Source organism: Saccopteryx bilineata, chromosome 5 (genome assembly GCF_036850765.1).
Source record: "Saccopteryx bilineata isolate mSacBil1 chromosome 5, mSacBil1_pri_phased_curated, whole genome shotgun sequence".
Lineage (NCBI taxonomy): Eukaryota > Metazoa > Chordata > Mammalia > Chiroptera > Emballonuridae > Saccopteryx > Saccopteryx bilineata.
Window position 1 is genome coordinate 240,227,765 of NC_089494.1, and position 26,374 is coordinate 240,254,138.

General features: G+C 41.3%; 1 protein-coding gene and 1 pseudogene across 4 annotated transcripts in view; both read left to right on the forward strand.

Moving 5' to 3' along the window:
- ARAP2 (ArfGAP with RhoGAP domain, ankyrin repeat and PH domain 2) overlaps positions 1-26,374 on the forward strand; it is a 179,100-nt gene that overhangs the window by 60,848 nt on the left and 91,878 nt on the right. For all 4 annotated transcript variants that reach the window (XM_066279125.1, XM_066279123.1, XM_066279126.1 and 1 more), the window contains exons 9-13: positions 1,601-1,773; positions 17,640-17,755; positions 20,600-20,799; positions 24,497-24,582; positions 25,327-25,509. In XM_066279125.1, the coding sequence (XP_066135222.1) occupies positions 1,601-1,773; positions 17,640-17,755; positions 20,600-20,799; positions 24,497-24,582; positions 25,327-25,509 (758 nt within the window). The remainder of the gene's footprint in view (positions 1-1,600; positions 1,774-17,639; positions 17,756-20,599; positions 20,800-24,496; positions 24,583-25,326; positions 25,510-26,374) is intronic.
- Positions 3,534-9,098, forward strand: LOC136338066 (C-terminal-binding protein 2-like; annotated as a pseudogene).

Here is a 26,374-nt window from a genome sequence, read left to right on the forward strand (position 1 = left end):
GGGTAGCGCAGCTATGTCTCCTGGACTCCCCATGGCAGCCTTCTGTGTTGTTTCTATGTGTTGGGTAGAGCAGCTATGTCTCCTGGACTCCCCATGGCAGCCTTCTGTGTTGTTTCTGTGTGTCGGGTAGAGCAGCTATGTCTCCTGGACTCCCCATGGCAGCCTTCTGTGTTGTTTCTATGTGTCGGGTAGAGCAGCTATGTGTCCTGGACTTCCCATGGCAGCCTTCTGTGTTGTTTCTATGTGTTGGGTAGTGCAGCTATGTCTCCTGGACTCCCCATGGCAGCCTTCTGTGTTGTTTCTATGTGTTGGGTAGTGCAGCTATGTCTCCTGGACTTCCCAGACCCCAGTTTTGTCATTTCAATTGCTTTTCATTCTCAAGACCCAGCATGAATTCTCCTTCTTTTCACAGTGCCAGCCACAATTGTCTGAGAGTTGACACATTTGATTCTCTTAATTTTTTATATGTTTTATTTTATTTTTATTTTGTAGCAAGAGGGAGACAGGAAGGGAAAGAGGATGAGAAGCATCAACTCGTAGTTGTGACACATTTTTCAGCTATTCATTCATTGCTTCTATGTATGTGCCTTGAACTGGGGGGCTCCAGCTGAGCCAGTGACCCCTTGTTCAAACCAATAATTTTGGGCTCAAGCCAGAGACCTTGGGATTCAAACCAGTGACCTTTGGGCTCAAGCCAGTGACCATGGGATCATGTCAATGATCCTGCACTCAAGCTGGTGACCCCAGTGTCAAGCTGGTGAGCCTGAGCTCAAGCCGATGAGCCCATGCTTAAGCCAGTGACCTCAGAGTTTCGAACCTGGGACTTCAGCATTCCAGGTTGACACTCTATCCCCCGTGCCACTACCTATCAGGTTGATTCTTACCATTTTAATACTAACTTGCTGTATGATCTTTAGTACATCATTAACTTTCATTATATTGACTTATATACTATTTAATACTATTTTATTCCGTGTTTTATTATGTGTTTATATCTAACTTGACTTATAGCTTTGATTGCTCTTTGGGATGACATCAAATTCCTGTGCCCATAACACCCATGAAGGTCAATTACCTTTTGTGGAAGAATGGAGAGATCCAAATTTTAATTTTCCAAAAGAGATGCCATTGTTAGTGATTGTTGTGAGAATGGAATGGATAAGTGAATATCAAGGCAACATGCATAATCTTAAATGACTAGGTGCTAAGTGACAGAAAGTAAGATTTTTTTAGGGCATTTGAGTAAGTTAATTGCCAAGCAGAATATGTTAACGTTAGTTTGGTCACTTTATTACTTTCTTCTATTAAAACAAAAAATTCAATTTCATGAGTAATCTAGAAGAATGCTTGTTATCATGAGCATGGATACAGGTCATCTGGAGATCTTTTGAAAGGGAAGATTCTGATTCATTGTATCTGGAGTGGGGGCTGAGATTCTGCATTTCTAAGAAGCTCCAAGGTGGGGGCCATGTTTTTAGGTATAGGGCAACTGAGTAGTGTGTGTCTCTGTTGTAGAGAGTAGATCCCTTGTTCGTGTTGCTATGTGTATATAATATATATATGTTTGGATATATGTATTTTCTCTTGTCTTTATTTTCAGAGGAGAGAAATGACTGGATGAGCGTACTATTAAATGCACTGAAATCACAGTCCCCCTCCCAGTCCCAAGCAGTTGTGCCTGAGAAATGTGGGTATCTTGAACTGAGAGGGTATAAAGCCAAAATTTTTACTGTGTTAAGTGGAAACAGCGTGTGGCTTTGCAAAAACGAACAGGTAAGCTATATTCCAGCATTTGCAAATTGTGGTTCCTTCCTTATATTAGCAACTGTGCTTTGTTAGACTTGTTAGGGTTCTTATTTTTTGTCTTGTTTTTGCTTTGCGTACTCCACTAAATACAGCAAAGAGTGTTGTGGTTTTATTGAATTTTCTCTGTTCAGTAGCAAGAAAGTAATTACATCAGATTTGAGGCTAGATGTCACCTTTTTAAGAGACAGAGGAAATAGAATCAGTGGAAATAATTTTTTGAAAAGTATTCCTTAGCTGAAGTAACATTATAAAACTACATGAGGGAATAATTAAGAACAAATTAAACATCACAGCTGTGGATGAAATAGGCCCAGTTCTGCACCTGTTGTATTGCTTTTGTTCTTGAAACAGAAAATTATAGTGTAAGTACATTTTTTTTTGAGTCACAGCATTTTGGCTTTTTTTTTCTTTTAGCAGATATGTTGCTAGTAAAGGAAGTAATAGAGGCACATGCTTGAAATATACACATTCGCACATATGCACTTAAATACACACATACATCACATATATATAAATAAAACAGGCTTCAGTTGTCAACTTACTGAATTTGGTTAATATCGAAAGATTCAATAGAAAATTTAACTGTTTTAAGGAGACTGATGTTAAAGTATTATCAAACTTTATTAACTTCGTTTGATTCTGTAGACTTCCCTTTCTGTAACATATCTTGTTTTTAATATGTGTAAGGAAATTCTTTCCTTGCCCCTTTTTGGTAATTAATTCTACCTTAATCTTTCAGCCTAGAAGTGTGCCCGTAAAGTCATGGTGCACTTTTGACCGGTCACAGGAAAGCAACAAAATATGGTAGAAATGTGAAAACTGCACCAAATAAAAGGAGAACTCTCCCAGTTTCATACCTATTCAGTGCAGTTCACTGTGGGCTCATGCACAGATTTTTTAGGGCTCCTTAGGTAGCTATCCCATATAGCCTCTACAGACTCATCACTGACTGATGGCCTACCAGAACGGGGTTTCTCCACCAAACTGCTGGTTTCCTTCAACTGCTTATCCCACCGAGTAATGTTATTCCTATGTGGTGCCACTTCGTTATAAACACGCCGATATTCATGTTGTACTTTGGTCACAGATTCGAATTTAGCGAGCCACAGAACACACTGAACTTTCCTCTGTACCATCCACATCTCGACTGGCATGGCTGTAGGCTGCTCCGCTGTATACACGGTGTTACGTCATCATCTGCGCATGCACACATGCTGCCACATCATCCTACAGAAACTGGGAGGGTTTTCCTTTTATTTGGTGCAGATTTCACATTTCTATCGTCTTTTGTTGCTTTCCTGTGACTGGTCAAAAGTGCACCATGACTTTACAGACACACTGTATTAAATGCTTAGTAATTATTTGTGAAATAAAATGATATGGTTTGGATAGCTGATATAAAATGAATTCATTTTATGATGCAGTGTAATGGGTTATGATATGGTGAAATATGAATGCTGAATATTTTCATAATGAAAATAGAGATATAAACTCAAAACAAACAGTAGTTTCAAAAAGGTAACTATAGCTATTTAGCCAAGGCATTCCCTGAACTTATTCATTATATTTTATGGGGTAAATCTCTGTTAGCCAATTAAGTATGGACAGCATCAGTTGAGCACTGTTGGCATCTTAATAACTTTGATAGTTAGCTTATTTCTCAAGAATAGTGATGTACAGCTTAATAATGTGTATGAACTCAATGTGGACAGTTTCAGTTTGCGAAGATGATTAAAACTTTAGTTATTGGAATGGAGGTTAGAAATGCATCATTTGCATGTATCAGATGGAAGTTACTCTGCCAAATGCATAGCACAAATTAATTGAGGTATTCATCTTTTACTTGCACAGACCTGGTGGGCTTCAAAGTATTAGTTTAATTGCTTACATTAGTTAGATTGTCTTAGTTTGTTATTCTCTAGAAGTAGAATGTTTTTAAGGTTTTTATTAATATTTTCTGATTAGAAAAAAGTTATATGAAAATTTTTGCTTTAACATTGTAATTGAGCATAAAAATGATAATAATGGCAATCATTTCTTGAGTTCCAGCTACTGTGCTAATTAATTTATAAACATTCCCTTTAATCTTCCCCACAAATGTAGGAGGAAGATATTCTTCTTCATGTTTTATAGATGAGGAAAATGAGGATTAAGTAGCTTGTTTAAGGATTACAGTTCATTATGCAGAGTTTAATTTAAAACCAGAACTTTGTAACTCTAAGCCCAGCTTCTTTGCTTGTACAGCAAACTATCTTTTTAAGTGTGTATGAAAAAGAAAACTGTGGCCTGTGACCTTTTAGAAATAGACTAAGATTCTCTCCTTAAATAATTTAGTTACCTAGAAGGTTCACAGTGTGCATTCAGTAAACATTGTACCATGTCAGGCACTCTAAAAATGATGCCCTTACTACTGACGACACAAGTCTTCCAGGAGGGAAAGTCAGAAAAGCCCAGTGTTCATGACAGGTGGTGAGCTCAATGCTCTATTAGACTTGGGTAGAAGAAGTGGAGAGAATGGGCACCTAGAGAAGTCTGAGAATGAAGAACACTCCTTATGCACAAATAATTAGTATATTGTCCTTAAAATTAAAGCATTAATACTAGACCCCTCCTCATCTTCTAAGTAATAAACCTATTTTTGATATATGTATATTTTAAATTCTTTTTAATGCATTAATATGCATATTACATATTAAGTGTATATATATGTGTATATATATATATATACACACACACCCTTAAAAAACTCATACTATTGTTTGTATATGTATTCTTTTAAAAATTTGCATCATATTAATCATTCTATATCGAGCCAGGTCTTAAAAGACTTGGTCTAAAGAACTAGTTGGCTAAAGACTGGATGGATAAATTATGGAAGGCTCTTTATGTTCAGGCCCTGACATTCCACTCCAATTTTATTGATTTTTACATCCAGTTTGTGCTGTTCTCCCAGAGGAAAGTTACCTATTGGTTTGCTCACATGGTTGAGCAAATTGTGTTGAAGAAGTTGAGTGACATGCTAAATAAGGAATCTTTCTCTTGAGTGCACTGAGCTTTTAAGCTAATGTTTTAGGAAAGCACTAAAATATAATAATGTCATTTGACACAGCTTCTGGAAGTTTTCTATGCACACCACATAGGAGAATCTTCTGGGTTTTTTTTTTAAGGTAATAGGGAAGATCTCAAAACTGTAAGAGATTTGAATCTGTGTATCTTAATTTGCATTGGCTCTAATTTAGTTCCATGCATCAAAGCTTATTTTCATTTAAAAATATTTTAAGACAGTAAAATTATTGCCCATATGACTTATAGTGTGATTAGAATGAAAAAAAATAAAGACAATTGCCCTGTACCACCCTAGTGTGTGAACAGTTATCAATTTTTTCCCTCTATTTGTACATAGTTCCACTAGTTTACTTTGAGGTGACGCTAGAGAGTAAACAGACAGTGGATAGAGGTGGAAGGGTGGCTGTCGCAGCATATGTGGAAGAGCTATTATAAAAATGCTTGGGAGCATGTTTAGAACAATGAAGATTAGACTGGGCGGTAGCAGTTCTGGGGTTTCAGTCTCGCTCTGCTATTAATTGGCTCAGGTAATTAAGTTAATCTCCTTAGGTTTAAATGGCATCATGTGAAGAAGAGAGATGGATTACTGTCTCTAAGGCCATTATTTAAATAAGTTGCACATTGAAATTCCAGATATTTGGACTCATTAGACCCATTGACTTAGAATTTCTTGATATGGTGTGTTGGAGTCTGCATTTGTAGACAGCATCCTAGGTGATTCAGTGACAGGTGACCCAAAAACCCCCTCAGTGAAAAGCTAGCTACTCTGAGGTTTGTCTTAAGAACTATAAGCATCCAGTTAAAGTGAACAAGATATTTCTGGAGTTGGGAAATGTGTAAAGAAAGCCTTCCACAACTTTGGCGACTGTTTCATTTGTAAGCGTATCTTTTTCTTGACTGAACATTTTGAAATGTGCAACATTTTAAGTGGAAAGTTAACATCATTATTAGTGGTACTAAATTTAAAAATTTTGGAACTATTACTGATAAATTAAGAATGGTTCTAAACTACAGCTACTGGGTTTTTGTTTTTTGCTGAAATCTTAATAATTTTTATATAAATTTTCATTTTTCAGCCTATAAATCCTCTGTCACTTTTTATTTTCTTCACATAAACTTTTATTACCAGAAAATGCTTTATTGGAGAAATGAAAACTCCATTTGCAAAGTCAGAATAAAAGAAAATGTTTGAAGCGGTTGTATCTCCTCAGGTCCTTTAGCTCTGGGTATGTCTGGAAGCTTACTCTAATTTTGTGGATTATTGCTCATCTTTTGCAGAGCTTTTTCTGTGCTTCCAATAGGTGTCCCTGTGATTCCATGTCAGGCATCCCCACAAACACACTGCTGGCTCTCCTTTCACTTTTTCGGGATCTGTCCCGTCTGCTGAAACCAGAAGTTATATTTTCTAAGTTAAAATGGCTATTAGAACAGACTTTTTCATAATTCATGCCTTTCCTTATTTTTGAAACCTCTTCCTTTTTAACAGAAGTGGCATCATGACAGCCGGGGAGGCCGGTCAGTGAGTCCCCTTCTTTGTTCCCCTGACAGGTTTAAACTCTGTGCGGTCAGCGTGGACTCTCCTTTCCCAGCTGCTCAGTTCCAGCATGCACTTTTTTTCATCTGTTCCTTTCTCTTTCATTCTTTGGCTTATTGTAGTCACTGAAACTTGAAGTAGCTACTGGCTTAAGGAGGAGAAATGCCTTAGGAAATGTTAGTTTATAAAACCATGAAGAGATAAAACCAAAACATTTGTCAGAGAGGAAGATAACAAAATAGCAACTGACACTAAAAATATTTTTTAAATTTATTTTTAATTCTAGCTGACATGCATTATTATATTAATTTCAGGTATACCAAATAGTGATTCCACATTTATGTAACTTACTATGTGATCACTATAAGTAGTCTAGTAACCATTTGTTATCTTATACAGTGGTACCTTGAGATACAAGGTTGTTTTTTTTTTTGTATTTTTCTGAAGCTGGAAACGGGGAGAGACAGTCAGACAGACTCCCGCATGTGCCCGACCGGAATCCACCCGGCACGCCCACCAGGGGGCGACGCTCTGCCCACCAAGGGGCGATGCTCTGCCCCTCCGGGGCGTCGCTCTGTTGCGACCAGAGCCACTCTAGTGCCTGGGGCAGTGGCCAAGGAGCCATCCCCAGCGCCCAGGCCATCTTTGCTCCAATGGAGCCTTGGCTGCGGGAGGGGAAGAGAGAGACAGAGAGGAAGGAGAGGGGTTTGGGTGGAGAAGCAGATGGGCGCTTCTCCTGTGTGCCCTGGATGGGAATCGAACCAGGGACTTCTGCACGCCAGGCCGACGCTCTACCACTGAGCCAACTGGCCAGGGCCTAGATACGAGTTTAATTCGTTCTGTAAGCGAGCTCGTAAGTCCATCAACTTGTATATCAAACAAATTTCTCCCATTTAAAATATTAGCTGAAATATATTTAATCCGTTCCAGCCCTGTGAAACATCCCCAAACCATCCTAAATTATGAAAAAAGATGTTTTTAATTAAGAAACACACATGTATACTTTACCAATGCACAACAAAATATATGAAATAAAAGAAAAAAGTGTTATTTGGTACTGTATTCTTACCTTGGAGACAGACGAGTGCGGCCAATGGTGGTGAATGGCGGAGGAGGAGGGAGGGAGGAAGGGATGCAGGCACTGTAGACACGTAAACTAAAACTGCACTTTCCTAATACTAAATGTAAACTAAAACTGCATTTTCTTTACTTTAAACAAAACTAAAACTGCACTTTCTTTACTTAAAATGAAACCACAAAAACTTAATTGTAAAAAAATGCACTTTCTTAACTTTAAACTTAACCTAAGCTTAACATTATGTATTTTTCATTTAATCATCACCTGTTTTTGCCTTTTTGGCTGCACTTTCAGCACTTTCATTTGCAGGATTTTTGAATAAAAATCTATCCAGAGGTTTGCTTTTGTCTGCCTTTTAAAATGTTATAGAAATGTGACAAACAACTGTCATTAAAAAGTGCTGAAGCACAACCAGTTGAAACAGGTAGGTGTTAAATGAAGCCATGGGCATCATGATGTCCCACATCATCACCCTCACCAGGGAGAACCGGGAGAGGTGAAAGGCCTGAGAGTGATCGTGCAGATAGGGAGTGGCTACGATAACGTCTACACCAAGGCGGCCTGGCCTGCAAGCTCAGGATCGGCGTGTGTGACATCCCACCTGCGTGGTGGAAGACACCGCAGTTCTACCATCTGCCAAATCGTCTGTGGCGGAGTAACATGTGGTATACCAGGTGCTTGCCAAAGGGCACGTGGATGCAGAGTGTCAAGCTGATCAAGCCGCTTTGGAGCAACCAGCATCCACGGAGAGACACTGGGCCTCTTTGGCTTCGGTGGCGGGGGGCAGGCCTTCGCAGTTTGAGCCAAGTCCTTTGGATTCATCAGCATCTTTTATGACTCCTACTGGCAGGATGGGGGAGAGCGGTCCCTAGGCATACAGAGGGTCTGCACCCTGCAGGACTTAGTGTGTCAGATCCCCTGCATCTTCTTGCACTGTAACCTCAAGGAACAGAATCCCCTCCTCATCAATGACTTTACTGCAAAGTGGAGGAGACGAGGAGTGTTCCTGGTGAACGCAGCCCATGGTAGATGGGTGGATGGGTGGACGGGTGGATGAGAAAGCCTTGACCCAGGCCCTCAAGGAAGAAGGTAGGATATGAGGGGTGGCTCTTCATGTGCATGAATTGGAGCCTTTACGCTTTGCTCAGGGTCCCTTGAAAGATGCACCGAATCTCATTTGTATGCCCCACACGGCCTGGCACAGTGAAAAGCGTCACTAGAGATGAGGGAAGCCACTGCCACTGAGACCCACCAGGCTGTCACAGGTCACATCCTAGAAAGCTTAAGAAACTGTATGAACAAGGAATTCTTCATCACAGCAGCACCCTAGTCAGTAATAGATCAGCTAGTAATTCACCCAGATCTCAGTGGTACCAAGTACAGATACCCTCCAGCTATTGTGGGTGTGGCCAGGAAAGACTTCCTGCCACCATGGAAGGGATCATCCCGGAGGTGGGTGTCCTGGTGACTCACAGTGGCTCGCCCTTCCCAAGCACACTCTCCCAGCCAGCTCTCCCAGAACACAGGGACAGACGAGAACAATTGAGAACCCCCAACCAGCAATGGCAGAGGATGACAAAAGGTCATATAAGCCTGGGACTTATGAGACAGTGAAAAATAGATGAACTAAGAGGAAAGGAATTTGACAGTTTTTTTAACTTACCTGGACATAAGCACCATTGACATTGCAGCGTTCAGACTACAGAAGAGCTAGAAGGCAAGACTCGGGAACAGTGAAGAGGCCTGGAAAGATGAGGATGTGATGCAGTGACAACCAGCTTCTGTTGTTGTGTGTTGTTTTTCATCTGTGCATCAGATCACAAAGATAAATAGACCTTTTTTTAAAGTTATTTTTATTTTTTTGTACTTTTCTGAAGCTGGAAACGGGGAGACAGTCAGACACCTGCACGCCCGACCGGGATCCACCCGGCACGCCCACCAGGGGGCGATGCTCTGCCTATCCGGGCCGTCACTCTGTCATGACCAGAGCCACTCTAGCGCCTGGGGCAGAGGCCAAGGAGCCATCCCCAGCGCCCAGGCCATCTTTGCTCCAATGGAGCCTCGGCTGCGAGAGGGGAAGAGAGAGACAGAGAGGAAGGAGAGGGGGATGGGTGGAGAAGCAGATGGGCGCTTCTCCTGTGTGCCCTGGCCGGGAATCGAACCCGGGACCCCTGCATGCCAGGCGGACGCTCTACCACTGAGCCAACTGGCCAGGGCAATAGACCTTTTCTTTGATCAGTCCCTTGGGCACAGTAGGTCCTGAACACCTTGTTATAAAATGTTGTGCCAAGGGTTCCAAACATCAAAATAAAAAATATTAGAAAGTGACCCCCATCCTGTGCTCTAGCCCCTTTGATCCATGGGGCTTCTTACCTCTTTTGCTAATCAGAAAATTAAATTACTACGAAATGGGGAGAAAACTGTTAGCCCGTGTTAGACAATTAACTGCAAGCAAAGGACTGAAGGCGGTGCAGGCTCCTGTACAGGGAAGTCTCCTGTCTGAGTCCATACTGAGTGGGCCAGTGGTTGTGAGTCCAGTAATACCCTCTAGTTTTCTCAGTTTAGATCCTTAGCTTCTTTTTTGAATGGGAAGTCTTGAAGAGAGTGAGTTCAAAAAGAATGATGTTGCATTTCCTTATGTCTCAGGAAGCAGTTTTTATGGTAACTTGTCAGATTGTCTATGAACAAATCCACCTTCTTAGATACTGATAAAGTCTTCTTAATGTGATATTTTATACAAGAACACTTTAGGTGTTTTACTAGATGTGACTGATTTTACCAAATTCTTTAGGTATGTATTAACTAGTAACATATTATATGCAGTCTTTTGTGAATCATCATCATCTTTTTGTTTAAAAGATGGCCCATTTTAAGCCAACACTGAAAAGTGTTATAATCTTTATATTAATAAATTAGTGTTATAAATATTACTTTATTCACTGTTATGTCCTCAGCTGTTCCAAGAAAATAGCTGACCCTCAGTAAACATCATGTAGAATGAACTTGTTTAATTGATGGTAATTTACAGATGTTTTCTTGACTAGACACTTTATCTTTAAATTTTTTTTCTTTTAAAATTGTTCTTTGTGAACTTTCTTCACTTACTGATTGGGATTTTGTCTTTTCTGAGAATTTCTTTAAGCTTTTCATATGGTAATGATGTTAGTTTTCATGTCATACTTTCTGTAACTGCTTTCCTGCTCACTTTTAATTTTCCAGTTAATTTTTGTTATATAGAAATTTTATTGTAATTGTTTTTGTATTCAAAGCCTATAAGTTTTCTGTATTGTGGAAAAATAATTATTTTTATAAATGTATTTATCTTGAAATAGTGTGTATGTGTGTATGCATGTGTGTATATATATGTGTGTTGGAGATATATATATATATTTTATATATATTATATATATATGGTATTGCTAGTTGAATGGAATTTCTACAAATGAATGTTAGACAAATTTAATATATTTGGCTTTGGTTTTCATTTGTTATGTTGTCCTGAAAATGAGTCTGCCATCTTTTTCTAATGAATATTTTTGAATATCATGTTAATATTAGCAGATGCATTACAGCCAGATGTCTTGCTTGGTGGGTTTGTGTGTCCATTTAGTGATAATTGCGGCATTGAGGTTTTAACTACATACATTTACTTGATTAAACATTCTCAAATCAGGGCATAATAAGAGACTCAGTCCCCTGCACTCCCCCAACATCATGTTCCCTGGTGTCTGGCAGGGGCCGGAGACTCGGACAGAATGTAAATGGACCTCAGAGGGCTCTGGGTTGTGTGGTGCAGAAAGCGGCAGCACGATGTAGGTGGTGACCTCAATTCTCTGGGTTCTGTATCTGGCCAAACTCTGCATCTGGTGTTTCCCAGGAAATCCGGTGCCAATGTCAGACAATGCCACATCTGTTTTCAACAAATGTCTAAGCGCTAAGTTCTTCAATTCCTGGCTTGGAAACCTGGCATTCAGTATTTCCTGAAATAGGTTTTAGCAAATTTGGGGTTAATAAACCCTTTTTATTTTTTTCTGTTTAGGAATCAAACTTTTATTTTGCAGTTTTTGTTATATAGTTTTAAAATGTAGTTTCAACAAAATTCTGTTGCTTCAGATTTGTACAGATAACTCATTGCAGTATCTTTGGTGAACACCGTTAATTCTAACCTGGATGTTTCCTATGGAATCATTGGTGTGAATATGTTCCGTCGTTGTAAATAAAACGGATAAAATTTGAAGACAAATTCTGGCTTTAAAATCCATTGCCTGGATGTATTGGATCTTCAATTTTATATTCATCAATTTTTATAACAAAGCTAGATAAGGAAGATATTACTGTCTTTTCATAGATGATAAAATTGAGGTATAAATAAACTAAATAACTTGCCAACTGTTGTACACCTGGTGAGTGCTTCGGCAAGGTTCTCCCAGGTCTGACTGCCAGTTGCCTGTCGGCCGTTACCACCTTGGCAATTGTCCAGATCTGCGCTGTCAACCATGGCCCTTGTTACAAGAGAACTAATGGCGGGAATCTCACTTTCTGAGATCCTACATTCTCTTGACAGCAAGTTAAATGTAAAATGTTGTTTACTCCAGAAGCTTTTTAGTTTTATGTACTCTGTAATAACATTTTACCCACTTAGTTTTATGGTATTTTTTTTTTCAGTCTAGTTTATAGCATTTTAAAGATGGGAAGTTTGCCTTGTTCCTGATTTGTGTCTATTTTTCAAATTATGAAGAGTGCTGACAGATTGCAATTAGTGGTTAATTTATTTTAAATTTTCTTGAAGGTTTAACGTTGACATTACATCCCATTTTTAAAAAATGTAGGTATACTCGTTATTTTTATACATGTATTTTCTTGTAATTAATTTTTTAATAGGTATTGTGTGCAGTTGGCTTCAAACTCAAAAAGAGGTAGAGAATGACAATGATAGCAATTGCTGACTAGGGCTGTGTAGCGCTTACTGCATCCCAGGTGTTCATTTTTCTAAGCATTTTCAATGTATGAATTTAATGCTCCCCACAGTGATAGATGTACTATTAGATACAATAGATACTACTGTTATCCCCAGTGTACAAATGAGTGAACTGAAGCAGGAGAGGTACATCACATCCAGCTGGTCTCGGTTTTGTCATTTGTCTGGTCGGGTGGCACCGCCTTTGGGAAGCCTCCTGTGAGCGCAGCTCTTTTTTCTGGGCTGGGTTTGGTGCTTATCCTTCTGGCATCTGTGCACTTGCCTTTCTCTGACTTATTACAGTTCTTTCTCATTCCCTCCTTAGACGGTAATCTCCCCCAAGGTGGTACCCCGTCTTATGCTTTGGGGCGGATCCAGGGCTTGGCACAATTTCTGTTTCTTGCTAAGTACTTAATAAACACTGTTAAACACTGTTTGTCAGGGCAGATTTTCCCGTTTTAAAAACAGGTGTATCTGCTCTTGCTTTCTTTACAGATTTAGAAAATCAAAGGAGAGCTCACAGCTGTTTGTCATCCTCAGAGCCCTACACAAAGAAATCCTGAACGGTGGCATTCTCTGTGTATGCCTAATGAAGACTGATGCGTTCAAAACCTCTAGATATTGGCACAGGGGTAGGCACCCAGGACAGATAGGAGCTGGATAAAATCCAATGTATCACTGGGTTCCGGCCAGCCTATTTTTAGCTAGTAGTCTTAATGATTTCCGATGGTTTTTGTCTGAACTGACCGCATGCCTTTTTTGCAGGGCAGAAGGCTGAGAAGCGTTTACATCCTGTTAGTTTAATATTGCACTCCTCTGGTCTAGATTCCACAACTAGTTCTGCTCTCTAACTTGGCGTTCCTCAACATTGGCTGCCCATGAGACTCACAGGATTGTGGCTTTGCTTTGTTCTTTAAGGGAAGATCCTTAGGCTCTGCTTCCCGATTCACGGAATCGGAATCTCAGAGTCGGAGGGAAAGATCAGCACAGATCACTTGGTTGAACCTCAAGGAATGAGATTGAGTCTAAGTCTGTTCTAAAAATGGTCTGAAAGATGGATGGCTTCATGTTACCACAAATATTTTTAATAAGAAAAGCATTTGTTTTTTATTTAATAGCTTTTGTGAGCACTGACATTTATTTTATTCCTCTGCGGCGCATTTTACAGTCCATTTGCGCTGGTGAGTTCAGTGGATACTCTAATTACCCAAAACCATATGGCCATTGCAAGCGACTGAGAAGTGGGTTGCAGTTTCTTTCCAGACTAAAAAATCATCTTTCCCTTGCTGTGAAGATGTTTGGGGCCTTAAGCCGACCCTCCCTTATTTTGTTTTTTTTTTTTATTATTTTTTTATTTATTTTATTTTATTTATTTATTTATTTATTTTTTTGCATTTTTCTGAAGCTGGAAACGGGGAGAGACAGTCAGACAGACTCCCGCATGTGCCCGACCGGGATCCACCCGGCACGCCCACCAGGGGCAACGCTCTGCCCTCCAGGGGGCGATGCTCTGCCCCTCCGGGGCGTTGCTCTGCCACGACCAGAGCCACTCTAGCGCCTGGGGCAGAGGCCAAGGAGCCATCCCCAGCGCCCAGGCCATCCCTGCTCCAATGGAGCCTCGGCTACGAGAGGGGAAGAGAGAGACAGAGAGGAAGGAGGGGGGGTGGAGAAGCAAATGGGTGCTTCTCCTATGTGCCCTGGCCGGGAATCGAACCCAGGTCCCCCTGCACACCAGGCCGATGCTCTGAGTGTGAGCCAACTGGCCAGGGCCCCTTATTTTGTTTTTAACAGAAATTTCAGCTTTGCTTGTAGACATTTTGTGATTTGCTTATAGAAATGAAGGGCCATCTATTCAGACTGGAGCCCTGATCAGGCCCATCCGTTTCCATAAAGGTTGTCAGTCTTACTGTCTGCTAGTCTGATGGTCTGAGTGTGTCCTCTACCCTTAGTGACACATGCTACCCTGCAGGCCAGACCCCCATCGGAGAATACCATCCACGGTGATCTGATACCCAGCTCTTGTTAGAAGCTTCATTACTCAGAATTCTTTGAAAGACGTGCAGCCTGTTTTATTCTAGAGTTAGCCTGTATCAGGCTGATCCATCAGAAACCTGTTTTAAAAGTTCCTTGCTTGCCACCCCTACTTTACTTCCTCATTTATAAAAGAGAGTTCAGTTTCCAGTCCTATGCATGGGGGGGGGGTTCCTCTAACAACTGGATTATTCAGCAGGACCATTGGCATGGATAATCGAGAATTTGTTTTCATTTAACTAGTAAGTATAGCACTCTACCAGAATGCTGAAACATGAAATGGGACAGGCCAGAAAAATTTGATTGCCTTCTTCTCTTCATACAGATCACAGTAAATACCGATATTCGTAAAAGGGCTTACTATACAAAGTGGAAGTATATACCACATTCTCCTAATTATTGTAAACACTTAGCACGTGTCTGCATCTTTTCTTTTATGTTATTGACTCTCGTTTGGCTTGCTTCTCCTAGTAAAATGAGCCGTTTGTTCTTTCATCAGAAAACAATATTTGATGATTTCTTTTATGAGTCATTTTCTTATTCTAACTAAAAACTCATACATTAAAAAAAAATTAGTCTTTTCTGCAGTGTGATGGAAACTCGGGGGATCTTGACAAACAGGGGAAGATCTGTTAAAGTATTATTCTATTTCACTTATTATGTCAGGAATGCATTAGTATCAAAAACCTGAAGGGTAGCTTCAACAGATAGGATTTATTTGTTTTTAACAAATATCTTGTTGTAGGTAGTGGTGAGCCGATGCCACCAGGGGGCCTTGGGGTCTAAGAGTTTATCCTCGGGCTTTTCATCTCAAGAATCCTAACACCCTAAATGGCTTCTGTGTGTCTCGATGTTATTCCACAGGAAGATGGAAAGGCAAGGGGTGGAAAGTCCTTGTGTTTTTACCTTCCCACCCTGAGCCAGGAATTATAAATATATTTTATTGACCAAAACTATGACATATGGCCCCTCCCACCTGCAAAGGACATGGAAGAATAACGTTTTTCTTTTTGACCTATCGAGCAGGAGAGAAGAAGAGAAGAAGATCTATCAATACAAGTTGTTACTTGCCTGGTCCTGCCAGAAGTGTCCTTCTTGAAAGTGGACCAAGGCACTTTGCAGTCTGCCTTCAGCATGGCTACTTTTCCCCAGTCGTAATTGAGGAACTCAGAGCACATTGATCCTGCACCTGTTCACATAGACATTTCTTTTGGGGGGGGGGGTAGAGATTAATTATAGTTTTAACATGTTGAGATTATTTGATAAAACAAATTCCCAAGCCCTTGTGACTGGAGAATATATTGCAACCTTGAACACTTTTAAAATGCAGGCTGTGTGGCTATGTGAACAATTTCTAATCTTGGTGAGACAAACCAAACATGGTGGTGGGAGGTGTTGAACAAAAGGCACGTGCTTCATACCAAAACAGCAGTGGAGGGGCTTTTTCAGAATCTAATTGAAGAAAGAGCAACATAATAAAATGCCGGAAATGAGGTAAATTGTAAAATAAGTAATGCCTTTGAGAGTAAATGAGAAATATAATGGGATAGACTAGAGTCACGTCTTACAGTAAAACAGAGGAAGGACAAACAGATGGCTTGGGGTTCTGTCCCTTTCTGCCAAGGACAGCTGTATTTTCCTTGTAACTTGATCTTTTCTTGGGCCTTGACTGCCCCTTCTTTGTGTAAATCAGGGGTCCCCAAACTTTTTACAGAGGGGGCCAGTTCACTGTCTCTCAGACCGTTGGAGGGCCGGACTATAAAAAAACTATGAACAAATCCCTATGCACACTGCACATACCTTATTTTAAAGTAAAAAAAAAAAAAGGGAACAAATACAGTATTTAAAATAAGGAACAAGTAAATTTAAATCAACAAACTGACCAGTATTTCAATGGGAACTATGCTCCTCTCACTCACCACCAATGAAAGAAGTGCCCCTTCTGGAAGTGCAGCGGGGGCCGGATAAATGGCCTCAGGGGGCCGCATGTGGCCCATAGTTTGGGGACCCCTGGTGTAAATAGTAATTACAACAACCTCACGGTGTCATCTGGCTCTCCCACCTAGAATACTGCTGGGCACTACTGGGTAATAAGGGAGGAAACGTGCCCAACTTTGAAAAGCCTGGCGTGTGTAGCCCAGGGTCTGTGTCCTATTCAATTTCTGTTTCATGTAAAAGAAGTCCACACTTGATTACTGGTGGACCTGTCACGCTTAGAATGGCACCTTCTTACTGTGTGTTGAAAGTGACTGCCTACAATGAGCTGACTACTCCATGCAGTTTTTTGGTGGGGTTTTTTTTGTGTGTGTGTGTATTTTTTGTATTTTTCTGAAGCTGGAAACGGGAGGCAGTCAGACAGACTCCCGCATGCACCTGACCGGGATCCACCCGGCACACCCACCAGGGGGCGATGCTCTGCCCATCCGGGGTGTCGCTCTGTTGAGACCAGAGCCACTCTAGCACCTGGGGCAGAGGCCATGGAGCCATCCCCAGTGCCCGGGCCAACTTTTGCTCCAATGGAGCCTTGGCTGCAGGAGGGGAAGAGAGAGACAGAGAGGAAGGAGAGGGGGAGGGGTGGAGAAGCAGATGGGCGCTTCTACTGTGTGCCCTGGCCGGGAATTGAACCTGGGACTTCTGCACACCAGACCAATGCTCTACCACTGAGCCAACCGGCCAGGGCAGTTGTTGTTGTTTTTTAATTTTTATTTATTTATTTTTTTACAGAGACAGAGTCAGAGAGAGGGATAGACAGGGACAGATAGACAGGAATGGAGAGATGAGAAGCATCAATCATTAGTTTTTCATTGCGACACCTTAGTTGTTCATTGATTGCTTTTTCGTATGTGCCTTGACCGTGAGGCTACAGCAGACCGAGTAACCCCTTGCTTGAGCCAGCGACCTTGGGTTCAAACTGGTGAGCTTTGCTCAAACCAGATGAGCCTGCGCTCAAGCTGGCGACCTCGGGGTCTCGAACCTGGGTCCTCTGCATCCCAGTCCGACGCTCTATCCACTGCGCCACTACCTGGTCAGGCGCGGCCAGGGCAGTTTTTAATGAATTGTTTAATTTTATGTAAAATTTAGTAGGATTTATGGGGTGTTAGAGAATATGGTTGTACTCTTAAAATTTATATTTTTGCTATTGTTTTCTCTATTTTTCTTCAAACTAGGATTTTAAAAGTGGACTCGGCATTACCATAATTCCAATGAATGTGGCAAATGTAAAGCAGGTGGACCGCACTATGAAACAATCTTTTGAAATAATCACTCCCTATAGGAGTTTTAGGTAAGCTATATTTAAACATTTTGTGTTTTGTACTACTGTGGGAAAGCTTTGGGGAGCCACTTTTCCTTTGCTAGTGGTGAGTTTATTTCTTATGGGACACTTATTTTTATTTATATTAAGATTTTATGTGTTGATTATAGAGAGACGAGAGAGAGGGAGAGAAAGGGGCGGGGAAGGGCGGGAAGCATCAACTTCTAGTAGTTATTTCTCCTGTGTGCCTTGACCAGGCAAGCTGGGGGTTTTGAACCAGCGACCTCAGTGTTCCAGGTCAACTCCTTATTCACTGTGTCACCACAGGTCAGGCTTATGGGACATTTAATAAAATAAGTTTTTTACTTTTCTATAATGTTTAATTTTTTTGACCAGTCTATGTAAGCATCTTGTAAAAGTGAATTGAATAATCACCAAACCTGCAGAGATGCTAATTTCATGAAATTTGAATTGTTTCTTTTCTTAAGACCATTTTTTCTTAGTGGGCTTAGTAAGTATGATCATTTTTTTGTTATCAATGAATATACAGAAACTTAGTTTACATTTTATAGGAATAAAATAAAAATGAGAATATTATGTTGTCCTTAAGCTGTGTTGTTATTTACCTTTTATTAGCTTAATCAAATGCCATCCCTCCTTTAAGATCAACCCCTAATTGTAAATGCTCTGTAATGATTTCTTGAAAGGAACTCCAGCTTAACATGATGCAGAATTTAATGGATCTCCTAGCATCTACTAATCAAATATTTTAGCATTTTGTTTTGTATCTTGTATTATGGTATTCTAGTAATTGTTCATTATAACCGTGAAACAGAAAACCTAACGTGTTCTTAAAGTGTGTTAGAATAATCTGTAATGACTCCACAGCTGTAGTACACAGAAGCAGCATAAGTCAGTATCTGCTGAGTTCAACCACATTATTAATACATTTGTCATAACTAATCAATCCACTACAGGGTATTATAAAGGTCAGAGGCAATTGTCAAGGACCTTTAAGGGCTAACAATTACTTAGGAATTTCAAAAATACTCCCAAGTTTAGTACTGAGTTTATCAGTCAAAATATGTTTGCTGGTTCAAATTTTAACAAAAAAAAGACACATAAAAGATAATAAGCTTTATTTTCACATATGCAGATTCATGCTCCAACTGAAAATGTAGACATTGGCTGAGCTGTTTCAGTCCCATGTCTGATACCAAATATGTGGGGTTTTCCTCATAGCGACCAATTCTCCAACTCTTTGGACACCCATTGGATGTCCTACACTTCAGTTGTGTTCTGCCGTGTCTGAGTAAGAACCAGACCCTCCGGACTGAGTGACTCAGTCCCACAAGACCGTCCTCCGGTACCAGTTGCAAATATTGGGTTTCCAGGTTACTCACACTTCAGTGCAAATGGGCTCTAAACCAGGGTTCCCATAACCCCCTCTCCCCCAGCTTTGATAAATTGCTAGCATTGTTCACAGAGCTCAAGGTAACAGTTGAATTAGTGTCACCAGTTTATTATAAAGAATGCAACTCAGGAAAGGCCAGGCAGGAGAGCTGCGCAGGACAAGGTGTGAGGGATGGTGGCCCCGAGCTTCTGTGTCCTCTGGGAGCGCCCCGCCCCCAGCACCGCAGTGTGTCCCCCAGCTCCGGAGTGCTCTGAACCCTTTCGTTCAGGGGCTTTTACGGAGGTTTTAGCTCATAGGCTGGATTAACTCCTGGGCCAGTGATGATGAATGCAGTCGCCTGTCTTGAGGGGCTGGCACAGAGTTCCCGCTCTCCTGTCATCTCGGTCTTTCTGGTGTCCAGCTCCACTCTGGACTGCCAGCTGTAAGTTATCTCCTTAACACACAGAAGACACTTACCTTTCCAACGGTTTTAGAGCGTACACCGGGAACCAGGGGCCAAGACCGAGGACTGTTTTCCATTGGACCAGGTTGGCTGTGACCAATCCCTGCGTAGAAACAGAAACCACTAAGAAACTTATAGTGACAATGAAAGCATAAAGAACTTAAAAAAAAAAGAACCATGTAGGCCACTCAGTTTTCTTACAGATTGTTAGAACACATTAGCCATCTGTTATTTTCACTATATTTCTAAGCATGTTCATCGTCGGAACAGAAAATTGTAACGCAAAGCGTTAACCCTTGGGCCAGTCACCAGATTTGCAGCACTGGAGCGCGTTTCCAGGCACGTTATAGCTACTTTGTGACTGTTTCTTAAAGGACTTGAAGAAACTGATGTTTAATTTTTTTATTTTTTTCACTCAGGCAATCAATAGACACTAAGAATTAGAATGCATCAAAACATGGATTAAAATGAGTTAGAATTCTGTTAGAATGATAATCCCTTAAAACTTTTTGATTTCTCAGTTTCTTGAAGCCATCTATATATTCTTCTAATTACAAAAGAATATTTTAATATAAAAAAATTAAAATAGATGGTGGGTGTTTCTGATAGTTTAGTTTCAGGCTAGCATGTCATTCTTTCTTAGAAATAATCCTATAGTGGTGCGACTGCCAGTCTCCCATTGATTCTGACATAACCGCTGCTTCGGAAACATGGCCTCTCATTTAAGCTTTTGACCTAACAAGGCAATGTTTTATATCCCGGTCAGAAAAATATGTATGTTGATTTTTTTCTTCAAGATAGGTAAACAAAGTCATCAGCAATATGAAAAGTGACAGGAAAAAAATCAGATTTCTAAGTTGGATGATTTTTAACAGAAAAGACTCTCCAACTGCCTTGGAAGGCAGCTTTTTTTCAGCTGCTGTTTAATTTGTGAGTGGAATTAATATGCAAACGGAACATACTGCTTAATTGGCCTTTACAAGGGAGATCGATAATGCAGAACCGTTCATTGTTTCAGCTTTATAGCCGAGTCTGAAAAGGAGAAGCAGGAGTGGATTGAAGCTGTGCAGCAATCGATAGCAGAAACTCTCTCTGATTACGAAGTAGCTGAGAAGATTTGGTTCAATGAGTCTAACAGGAGCTGCGCAGATTGTAAAGCCCCGGACCCTGACTGGGCGTCCATCAACCTCTGTGTTGTCATCTGTAAGAAGTGTGCAGGTAATTAGCGATGAGTTACGCTCATCACTGCTTGGTGGCAGATTGGCGCCTAATGCTCTTTATTGTCATATATAATGTGTCCCAGCTAATGGTTGTGGAAAATAAAAACAGGGAAAGCTTATTACATTTAAATCAATTCTAGAAATGCTATTCTAAATGTCTCTTATGCATGACTTAGATATAAAAATTGATTTTTAAGCATGTAATCATTTTTTTTTTGTGCCTACTGGTCCATGTATGGGTTTTAAAAAGACAGTGCCGACATTTTTAGATTTTTGGTGAATGTGTTTCATAATGCACCCTGAACACGCTTGCTGTGTTCATGATTTGTCCTTTTTTCTTTAGTCATATATTATAAGCCCTATATTTTACATCAGGGTTGTTCTGAGCTCTAAACTCGGTATACCAGAGCTGGTCCCTCTTACAATGAGAAACTTTATACAGAAGCCTTTTCCCGGTGGACTGAAGTTTGTGAAAGTAACCGGTGCGGTGATGGGTTTTCCTGTTGCGACCTTGCACCTTGCAGACGGTCTTGCAGCACTGGATTCGGGGGCTCAGAAAGTTGTCCCGGGGAGTGGAGGAGTGGGCCCCTGCGTGGGTATGTCATTGTGGAGGTCTGGAAGAAGGTTAGCTGCAACCCCGACTTCACTTCATCTCTTTGCTCTACCAGCTACTGTACTGGTCCCAGGAATAAAACAATGTAAACGACATGGCATTCCCTGCAGTCACACGTAACTGGTATTACAGTAGGGCATGATAAGGGCGAGTGTAGGGTACAAGTTTCATTGAGAGAGAGGAAGGACCTGCATCAGCCAGAGCCAGGCCAGGGACACTTGCTTCAAACCCTGAACACTTCTCTGGAGCTCTGTGCTACCACATTTCTCATCACAGTAGGGTAGATTTTCTAAAGAGCTAATTAACAGTGTCAGTAGCATTAGCTAATCCCCCTCTTCTTTGCATTTTTTCCTGTTCTTTTCTCCTCTCCAGTCGCAGGAAGAGCTGGCCTATGTGTCGGGCTGCTCTTTCTGCTCGTGTCCCCCATCTTCCCTTCCTTCTTAGGCTCCTCACCCCATCACTCACTCTCTGTGTAACTGTTCACGTGCGGTTTCTTTCGCTTTGGTTTGTGAACTTGCCTTGGTCTGTCCTGTGACCACCAGCGCTCTGAACTTGCCATTCCCTTCTGGAATATCATTCTTTGTCCCTTTTTCCTTTAACAGCCTCAGACTTTCAAGAGTAGTGATCTTCATGGATTTTCTGCCTTTCCTTAACTCCCTAGTTTTTCTTCAGCACCTGATTTCTTCAGCCTTCTTTTCTCTCTACTCCAGTAATAATGTTTTCATCACATTTACCAGTGCATTTGAAACCTCCCAGTTTCTGTGTGGTCACTTCCTGTCTTGACTGTCTTCTGCAGTATTTCACTCTCCTGATCAGCCTGGCACTTGGTGACTACCCATCCGCCCTGGCTTCCAGGGGACCATGTTCTCAGGGTTCCCTTCCTACTCTGGGCACCCTTTTCAGGTGACCTTTCCTCTGCCTGCTCCTTGCATGTGCGTGTTCCCTTGGGTTAGTTACATGCTCTGCTCTCTTCCACTCTGATGTTCCTGAGTGATGGCATTTACCGTTTGAATTCAACTCTCATTTTTACACAGAGGATTCTGGTTGGAAACCACACTTATATCTACCTACTATTAGAATCTCTGCTTGGATTTGCCCAGTGGACCTCAGAAATAACAGGTGAACAGCGGACCTCCCTCTGGTGCCCAGTTCACTGCATAAAAGTGCACATTCGCCTAGATTACAAACTTGGTCAGAAGCGATCGTGCCAACCCTGCATTAAAGCTTAAACTCTGAGAGATTCTCTTGTCCTTTTCCCTCTCCTTAAAGTCCAGCAAGTCCCATCCATTTATCTCTGCAGTGTATCTGCTCTCCATTTTGTTTCTCTTCCTGTTGCCTCAGCTCAGATTCTGTGAGTTCTTGAGGCTGCTCTAGCATCCCATCCAGTTCTTCCCACATGGCTGCTCTAGCATCCCATTCCAGTTCTTCCCACATGGCTGCTCTAGCATCCCATCCAGTTCTTCCCACATGGCTGCTCTAGCATCCCATCCAGTTCTTCCCACATGGCTGCTCTAGCATCCCATCCAGTTCTTCCCACATGGCTGCTCTAGCATCCCATCCAGTTCTTCCCACATGGCTGCTCTAGCATCCCATCCAGTTCTTCCCACATGGCTGCTCTAGCATCCCATCCAGTTCTTCCCACATGGCTGCTCTAGCATCCCATCCAGTTCTTCCCACATGGCTGCTCTAGCATCCCATCCAGTTCTTCCCACATGGCTGCTCTAGCATCCCATCCAGTTCTTCCCACATGGCTGCTCTAGCATCCCATCCAGTTCTTCCCACATGGCTGCTCTAGCATCCCATCCAGTTCTTCCCACATGGCTGCTCTAGCATCCCATCCAGTTCTTCCCACATGGCTCTGAGTTTGAACCCCGCCCCCCGCCTTTAGGGAGTCTTTGTAAATGCAAACCTGTGCAAATAACTGCCCTGGGAATTGTAGGGATTTGTGTTCTGAGTAGGCTCCATCTCAAAGAAGAGAGGAAAGGAACCTTTATGGTAGAGAGAGGAATGAGCTTCCATGCTCCGAAGGCAGAAGGTCCTTATGATCAAGGATAATGTCTTGTGTACCTCTTGTTCTTCTCAGCATAGAAATAAAGCAGCTGCCATGCCGGCATATGCCTGGGTGCCCAGTAATGACTGAATGTTGATTTATAAAGCAGAATTGAATGGATGATAATAGAATGCTGGGCTCTTATTCTCAACCAGGCATAAAATAATAGAATAAAGAGTTCACTGAAGATTTTTAAGTACACATTTATTAGAGTGGTAGCTAGGTTTCTTTTTTATTAAAGAGTAAAGAGATAATTTTCACATGCATGTCATTTTCACAGACCTATTATAAAATATTTTCAGTGACCTATAAGTTCTAGTTAATTACCAAACAATGCAGAACATATATATGTATGTATATACATACAGGCATACGTGCATACATACATACACACATACACATATACATCCATACACCCTTTTAAGAGTATAGCTTATACCAGTACAGGGTGGTGATAAAGGTGATTGCTGTTATCTTCGTTGTGCTTGGTTATGATTTCTGTAGAAATACCATCACTACTCCAGTGTGGAAATTAGATATTAGTGTATTTAGTTAAAAAAATGTATAATCACACACATCCATGCACACATACATACACACTTTTTTTTTTTATTAAGTGAGAGGCAGAGAGACAGAGAAAGACTCCCGGCATGTGCCCCGACAGGGATCCACTATGGGGCGATGCTCTGTCCATCTAGGGAACTGCTCTGTTGCCCAGCAACCGACACATTTTACTGCCTGAGGCGAGGTCATGGAGGCATCCTCAGTGCTGGGGGCCAACTTGCCCAAACTGTTTGAGCATGGCTCTGAGAGAGAAAGAGAAAGAAAGAAGAGAGAGAGAGAGAAGGAGGAGGGGTGGAGAAGCAATCATTTGTGTGTCCTGACCAAGAATCAAACCTGGGACTTCCACACAGCAGTCCAATGCTCTACTGCTGAGCCAACCAGCCAGGGCCATACACACTTTTTTAAAAGGTAAAATGCATTTACATATGAATTAAAATAAAAATGCAACTTTTTTTTTTTTGCCTTCAGGACAACATAGATCTTTAGGACCAAAAGATTCCAAGGTTAGAAGTCTAAAAATGGATGCAAGCATCTGGAGTAATGAACTCATCGAAGTAAGTCCAGTCACAGCGGCGGCGTTTAGCGGAGGTCGGGGCGGGGAGGTCCGCTTTGGGAGCTCCGCGATGAAGTCCTCACCACATCATGAAAGTGGCTGCCAGCCTGTTTGATAGGAGCAGCTTTCTACGTTAGCTTTCACAGCGCTTCCCAAATGAGATAGGTATCTTAAAGATAAAAAGTACACGGAGTTTTAGTAAGTAATAACTACTTTTAGAGGCTTGACACCTTTTTCGTTAAGCCGGAATTTACTTTCCTTTTGACCCGGCCTGGATGAAATATTAGAAAAGTGATGACAACATTGGGCGAACTTGGCCGTTCTTTATCTTGGCCCTGCTCTGTCATTAACTGCGATCGTGTCTAACTTGCTGTCTCCCGGTTCCGTTTTCTGCTCGGGTTACAGCATCGCTCCACCACGTTAGCCCACCTGCTCAGCCATTTTAAATGAATCTGTCTCAGTGTGAGCTTCAGAAAGTAATAATGCTTTTGCTGCAACTTGTGTGGCTTGCAGTTTCTTTCCCCACTAATCTTCTACCATTATGAAGAGCAGCTAGCCTGTACCTAACACAGAAATAGAATCTGCCTTCGCACTCCATCTTCCTGAAAGAGTTGGATTCTTTCTTGTGCTTTTTGCATACTTTGTGCTAAGTTACGCTTTAATTTATAATGTGAGTCAGTTTTCTGCAGATTTAAACACATTTCAGGAACTGATATGTTTTAATAATTTTTTTTTGATAATTCAGCTATTTATTGTCATTGGGAACAAAAGAGCAAACGACTTTTGGGCTGGCAATCTTCAAAAAGATGAAGAATTACACATGGACTCACCAGTAGAAAAGAGAAAAACCTTTATTACTCAGAAGTACAAAGAAGGAAGATTCAGAAAAACCCTTTTGGCATCTCTCACCAAGGAAGAATTAAACAAGGTACCGGATACAACAGTAAACGACAGTAGGCCTGGATTTTAATACCTTTTGGTACATATTTATGTGCCAGAGACTTGGGGAAGAAGTAACTCCTCTGCTGTTTGATGAAGTTATTGTTTAATTGTGTTGTGCTTCCTTTCTTGAGATCGTGTCAACGATTTCCCATTGTTCCACTTTAGGAGTTGTCATCAGTAGCAGGTAAACGCTTCCTCCAGGAGATTCCAGATCACTTGGGCATATCTCATTATTCTTAAACCTTCGACAGTGTTCCCATGCAGGGACAGGATACTGAATATATACTGCTCACAAAAATCAGGGCGTATTTCAAAATGAACGTGAAGCTATAAAATATCCCCTACTTTTTGTGAGCACGGAGTCTTCAGCTCATACACTGTTGACTTGCTCTCACCAGAATTAACATCATTTACTCAGTTTATTGTAACATGTAAGACATTGCTTAGTGCCGTTGATTTGAACTGTCACTTGCCTTTGGCTGAGTGATTCCAGGTCTTTTTGTGACCATTTTGTGCTACCCACTTGGTCTTCTCCCTTACGGCCCAGGCTTTCTTAACCGTCCTGCCCCCTCTCCTTTTTAGATTGCTAGTTCCAGTTCTTGTGAGTCAGGAGGCTTTTCTTTGTATACATATCTACAACATACACTTTTTTATATGCTTAGGGAATGTTTCTTCCATGGCTCTCAGTTCTTTCGAATGCCTTTTTTTTTTTTTTTTTTTTTTTGTGACAGAGATAGAGAGAAAGGGCCAGATAGGGACAGACAGACAGGAAAGGAGAGAGATGAGAAGCATCAATTCTTTGTTGTGGCTCCTTAGTTGTTCACTGATTACTTTCTCATATGTGCCTTGAC